The following is a 6,985-nucleotide window of genomic DNA, read 5'->3' on the forward strand; positions in this document are numbered from 1 at the left end:
CCAACATTTTCTTTTAAAGGTTAATGCTTATGGTTTACCCAGATTTACCTTCACGAATGACTTTCGTCAGCCCAACAAAGCTACATATTGCATACAAATATACTGTCATCCTATGCTAAATTTAGCCTTTCAAGATTTAACAACTAAATTAACCTTGGCGAATGAGGAAAGACCGATTGGAATTAGAGCTGTTAATCGAGCCGAGTATTTGGCTGCCGAGCTCGACTCGAGTTTAATTCGAGCCGAGCTCGACTCAAGCTCGTCAGGAAAACGAGCTTTAAAATGTGTTCGAACTCGACTCGTTAAATGTATATGTGGCTGGAGCTCGAGCTCGAGCTCAACTTATTTATCACAAACGAGTCGAGCTTCACGAGCTCGAGTTCGTGCAAATTAACCTTAATAAAAATTTATAATTTTTAATTTTTATAATTTTGATTTCTAAAATGACAAATATGCCCTTCATTAACGAGTTCTAACGAGCTACTCAAGTATCAAACGAGCCGACTCGGCTCGTTTACTAAACGAGCATGTTTCGAGCTCGAGCTCGACTCGTTAACCAAAATTAACGAGCCGAGCTCGAGCCTTAACGAGTCGAGCTCTAACGAACTTTCGAGCTACTCGATTGACTTAACAGCTCTAATTGGAATTTTGTTTCTCTGTGGAAGGTGCGGTTGCGGTAGATGTTTCTCGTATGCTCATAAATTTCTTTTGCCCTCAATAGATCACCGAGGTGCAAATTTAAGCATCATTTACATGTAAAACCAAGAATTCGAAGTCGCAGGAACCCAGAAGGCAATAATATTTGCTCGTTGTGACTCATTAAATTGGCTCAACGAATTCACTAAAATCAATAATACATTGATGATCTCTTGATCATCGTCAGCTCAAGAACTGTGCTAAGGCGAGAAAACAAGGGGAGCTGGAATTCCATCAGCATTAACTTACAAATAAATATCTCCTAAGATTATTATTATTATTATTATTATTATACTATACTACAACTGAAAACATAATAGTTATTCTTCCATGTGCAAACAACCACAGAAACAGGAGGCAGCTTCATGGCATCTCCACTCTGCTCAGACCATCCTCAATGACCATTGGCCAGTGATCCATTCTCACAAGCCTTCTTGGCATAGGATCTACGATACATGGAATCAACTTCAAGGAGATAATAGGTGCCTGGGGCTAGGAGGCTGCAGTCCTTGCTAGTCACAATGTCCTTTGCCCCATACCTGTGCTCCATCAGATGCATGGTTTCGACAAATTTTTCGGGAGAGAACTGCATGGTTTCGACAAACATCTACAATTTATTCTACTGGAATAGAGATCAATGCTGACATGACTATTCTTAAAAATTCTTCCACAGTGACCATGATGTTTCAGTTTGAACAGAACCCAATCATCAAGAGCTAATGACAGTCGAGAGAAAACTATACCTCGTGTCTTGACTTCAGTTTCTCAGCCACATTCATCACACTTGCAATGTTTGACAAGCTAAATGGGTGTTGACCCTCACGGAGACGGAGTGAAAACATGGTAGAAGTCAAGCCACTTCCGTATGAGAACAATATCACCCGCTGTCCATCCTGAGGAAACGAGTAGGACGAGATTAATTACTGCAAGTGGAAAACAATAAAACATCATAATCGAAATATTTTGAAGCTTTACCAAGGTCTTATGCTTGTTGTGAATCAGAGATGCAAATGCAGCATAGAGCGATGCCGTGTACATGTTTCCGACTTGCTTTGGAATTAAAGTTGTTGGTTGCACCTTTGCATCATAGAATGGCTTTGCAACTTGCTGGGATGCCTGCACATAAGTTTGACATTAGTTCACTACCGTGCTCATTTGTACAAAAATAGGTATGGGGAGCTGAGTTTAACCCTAAGACTATCTACTCAAGCTGAACATGGAGTAGTTTTAAGCAGTAAACCAGTAGAGCACAACACCCTTAAACAAAGAGACTAAAGGTAAAAGAAGAGACATGCACACTGAAAAATTACAAACCTTCTCAAGGTCACGGCTTTGGTAACTTTCATCTCCATTTAAAGATGAAAAAGGTGCAAGCTTTTCTTTTGCAGCCTCATCAATGGAACTGTAATTAGAAAAACAAATATATGATAAGCTATATCGAACCTTTCTAACAAGTGTCACTACCATTTTCATATAGACATGAATCATATACCTTGCGTTCCTCAAGGAATCATTGAACAGCAACCTAGCAAAGCTCTTCTGTACAAGCTGCAGATTAACACATACGTTAACATTTTCAGCTACATTATTGCTTCCACAATATAAATATAACTGAGAGAGATCTAAAAACATCAACTTGAGAGTTACCTTGTTATATGGAGAATGAAACACAAAATATTCAGCATCAAGAATCGAGAACTTCTTACCCTCCAACTTCTCATATCTACAGGGCAAAAGACACAAAAGGAACTAGAATAAATAAAACATCATACCATCATTTGAATATTTAAGAGTAGAAAGGACACTTATTTTCATAAATACTTACTTGTGACAGAAAGTCTTGTAGCATGAATCGAGAGCCATGAGGTAACAAGTTTGTGAAAGCTTGCCATCCACAACCTGCAAGCAGAAACCTTGAGTGAAACAAAGCGAGAATGTAGTTTGTACATGCATGCATGCATACGTATTTAGAATATAATTGTATGACAGTGAGGAAAGCAGCAATCTTCATTAGTCGTAGATGCCAATCTTCATTTGCAAAATATTATTAAGTAGTTGCATTTCAATTGTAATCTGTTTCACCTTAAAATCCTTGCAGATTAGTCATCTGCTATGCACTGCCTAGTGACATCCCTGACTAATTATAGCTTCAAGCACACCATCCTTATGTTTTCTTGCTTCTTTTCCACTATGCTTATCTACAACGAACTTACAAACTCTTAGGTCAAGAGCCACTTCATGACATGACACGTCTACCCCATCAAGTCAGCCCGTGCATCCAGACATGGCCCTCTTTATATTACCACGGGTCCAATGCATTCAAGGACTAACTTCTAAACAACAAGTGGGCAGCCAAGGAGACCCCCTCCACCAACATATCTAAGAAGTATAACTTCGGTTGCTGATTACATTTAAAAAATATTTGCTCTACCCTTACAATCATTCTGCATTGGCTCCCATACAGATTTTGTTCTTTGTTATCTACTGGCCCCGTAGTGTAATCTCCCCTTTATATACTTTTATCGAAAACAAAAACAAAAAATAAGCATGATGTGACAACAAAACTCGGAAGTGATGAACGGGAAAATTACAGGGTATTCACTGGCAAGGTTAGGCTTGTAAAAGTCATAGGCATGAGCCATATGACTACCCCTGAGCTTGCTTTCAAATGCAATAGGAGCATCAGGTCCTATTAGCATTGCAATGGCTGCAGCTCCTCCAGTAGGTCTGGCCGGTCCTGCAGCGTAGACCTGTAATACATAGATTTCCAATTGTTAAAATGCAATCTGGATCAACAAATGAACTCTATAATCAGCAAAATAATACATGTTTACGATTCTAAGCTCCCTCTCCACAACAATATTGACCAAATTTTCAGGACCATCAATAATAATTGCAATCCAAGAAAAAATTCACATTCTTCCAGGTAGTTTGAAAAGGAAGAGTGCTCATTGAAATACATAAAACAACAAAACGAACTCCATTTAGTAAGAAGGTTTTGTTTGTACCGCACTATCTGTGCAAACAACAAGTCCATAACGTCCATCCCATGAACTACTCTCAACCCAGTTGACGCAGTTGAACAAAGCTGCAGTTCCACCATAGCATGCGTTCGACGAGTCAACGCCTTCAATATCAGTATTTCCACATCCCTGAATATTTAACACAGAGCAGTACAAATCTTAGATGGCTCAAAGTATATGGTTAACCAACTTGTGTAAACCTACTATTACTACTTATGTCATTCAGTCCCACAGTTTGGTGAATGATAATTCACTACCTATGGCCATAATGCATGATTTCAGCCATGCCATACACAAGCAGAGAACACAAGATAATTCCATTTGAACCAGAAGTAACAAAAAGGCTGGTTGTTACCTCAAAGATTTGCATCAAGAATGTCTTGATGGATTTGCTCTTGTCTAAAACAGTCTCGCTTCCAACTTCTAGCCTACCAATTTGCTTTGGATCAACATTGTACTTCTCAAGAAGAGAAGTCACGGCTGTCAAACTGAAGATTCAGATAGTTAATTAGAAAGGACTGCAAGCATGTCATTACTGAAGTTTTTAAAAGTAATTAGATATTTACAGATATAGCAAGAAAATTTGACTAAACATAGGAAATTTGAGCTGCTACTGGCATCATGGGCGATTAATCAGCATATCAAAAATAGAAAAGTGATTAATTAGCAGAAGACTCATTATTTTTGAGGATCAATGCAAACCATGTTAAAAAATGAATCATATATGTCATCTGTTTTGTAAGCTATCCTTTCCAAAAGATTTGTTTTATATGATTCTCATCAATATAAAGTTGTACAAAAAAATCAAGTTACAAACCACGATCCAACTTAACAACAACAAACTACTGATAATTTACCAGTATCTGATTTTCAACCTGCCACTGGAATTTACCATCAACACACCACGGTGCAAGCAGCAACAAGTGTATTAATCAACAATCATAAGCAGACTCTTTTAGTACCTCATGGAGATAACATCTTCTACCTCAGTGCAAAATCCCATGCAATCTTGTCCAAGCCCGATTGTGTACTTCCCTTTGCTTGCTCCATCATGAGCCTCCAAAATTTCCTGCAGCACAAATAAAATATCAACAGTGCAATCTTCAAAGGAAATCAAATCCACATTAAGTTCCATCATAGATCTTGAAACAACAAATCTATTGATGAAAGCAAGGGTTGGTCCGAGAGATAACCGTTCCCCAGCCCATTTACCAGGGTTGGACTCGCACCATGCTGCAGTTTGCAGCATAGATGTTCCCATCCCCTTGATGTACCCAAAAACAACAAATTAGCAATAACAACTATAAAGTTAGAATTTTTTTCTTGTATAAATGATATAACAACTGCGAAAGAAAGTAAAATGACAGGAAGTTGAAAGAAAACATGCTTATAGATCTCCAGTCAAACAGAGGAAGCTCCAAGAAAATCAAGCCATGCCCATCAAAAACCATAGTGAAGTCAAGAAATTACAAAAACGATGGCCGAAAACACGTACTACTAGTGATTACAAAAAACTGTCAAAGCCCCACATATCCAATTGAAAACCATAGTGAAGTCAAGAAATTACAAAAACGATGGCCGAAAACACGTACTACTAGTGATTACAAAAAACTGTCAAAGCCCCACATATCCAATTGAAAAACCCAGCAAAAATTAGCTTTTCTTTCTCAAGGGAAAAAACGAAGACATTTTTCACAAAAATGTATGACTTAACTTGTAGTATACCCGAAATGATAAAGCAAGAAACATATTACTATTTCCACGTCAATTTTCCTTCTCTACAAAATTACAGAGAAACCCAACATCCAAAAAGGTAATTTAAAAAAGCACTTGAATCATATCAGAAGATAAAAAAAATTTCCCCCTCTGTACAAAAATTAAAAAAGAACCGCTACCCATAAAAGCCTTTTAACCAAAAAACCAATCTAATTAAACCATACATAAAAATAAGTAATAAAAATCAAAACTCGGGTTTGGTTTGTTTTTACCTGCTGGATGCAAGTGGGAGGGAAGTAAATTTCCATAGCCAGAATTCCAACATTTTTGTTGTTGTGGGCAGCCATTTCTTTGTTTTCTGCTTCAATCTACTTTGGCCAAAAAAAGGTGGCGATGATTCCAAAGAAACACAAGCAACCAAGAAGAACAGAGAAGATTTACAAATAGATAGAAAGAGGGGTCCTCTGTCTAACACTAGTATTTCTATTCTCTGTCTCTCTCTCTCTCTCTTACTAGCTCTGCTCAAGAAAGAAGGAAGGGAGGGGAGGGGAGGAGAGTGAATGGAATCCTGGAAAGTCGCTAATAAGAGGAGAGTGAAATCTGTTCTGTTGAGGCTCACATGGTTCCGTTGTGGTGGGTGTGTGGGGTTTATATAGTGCGAGGGAATTGCTAATGCAGACTTCGTGATTCTTGTTTTGTACCTTTTCCATTCCTGTTCCCATTTCCCACCCAACAAACCAATTTTTTTAACTACTAGTATTAATTACTGCTATTTGGCAACAATTTTCTTCATTAGGAAGTTTATTTACTAATTACTATTATTTTGCAAATGACTTTTTCCAAATCTGTATGTGTGTGTTATAATTATGTAAATGATTCTTCCTATTTGGTGCTCTAAAGTCTAAAGGCACCACGGATAAGTACCAAAAATAAGAAGTTAGTTCCAATATTAAACATTTAAAATTTTTATTTACCTCCTAAATTGTAGTAATACTTTGCAAACAAATTTTTTTATCCTTCCAAAAAAGGAAAAAAAGGGTGCCCACTTCTTGTTAGGACGCCAATTAAATGAATGCTTCAAAAATTGATTAATGTTAATTAGGAAAGCGGGTGGATTACTCTCAGGAATAGAGTCAGATTCCAATTCTTAAGGATTTTGGGTAACTTATCACAGGGTTTGCCATTATGTCAAGTTGAAGAAGGGCATCAAAGATGGTTGATATATTTGCTTTCTCACTCCTCTCCCATGTCCCAAGTCTCACCTGTAAGTGCGCTGACCTGGGCACCTTGGCTTAGCAAACCACCAACCCTAGTCACACACTGACATGTGCACACTTGGTCACAGCCACCTTTACAATAAACATGGGCTGGCTACTATGCTATTGACTTTGACCTCCATCATCCCATGTAAGATTGTGAATAGGGTTGGATGGGTTAGGACTCATGCCTAACAATTTTCATATAGGACTGTTAATAGGATCGAATCAATCAGGACTCAGCCTAAAAAATAAGAAAGAGTTTCTTTTAATTATTAGATTCGAATTAATTGT

The 6,985-nt window shown here is 37.8% G+C and overlaps 1 protein-coding gene across 1 annotated transcript; it reads right to left on the reverse strand.

Moving 5' to 3' along the window:
• Nucleotides 1-786: 786 nt before the first annotated feature.
• LOC113779595 (hydroxymethylglutaryl-CoA synthase) lies at nt 787-6,043 on the reverse strand. Its single transcript, XM_027325230.1, has 12 exons — nt 5,708-6,043; nt 4,682-4,788; nt 4,075-4,207; nt 3,705-3,848; nt 3,288-3,446; nt 2,522-2,595; nt 2,344-2,419; nt 2,189-2,244; nt 2,011-2,098; nt 1,672-1,812; nt 1,440-1,589; nt 787-1,282 (listed from the first exon to the last, which is right to left on the reverse strand). Exons 1-12 carry the CDS (start codon nt 5,780-5,782, stop codon nt 1,091-1,093), a joined length of 1,395 nt encoding a protein of 464 aa, XP_027181031.1. The 5' UTR covers nt 5,783-6,043; the 3' UTR covers nt 787-1,090.
• Nucleotides 6,044-6,985: the final 942 nt, after the last annotated feature.

This window comes from Coffea eugenioides, chromosome 8 (assembly GCF_003713205.1).
Source record: "Coffea eugenioides isolate CCC68of chromosome 8, Ceug_1.0, whole genome shotgun sequence".
Lineage (NCBI taxonomy): Eukaryota > Viridiplantae > Streptophyta > Magnoliopsida > Gentianales > Rubiaceae > Coffea > Coffea eugenioides.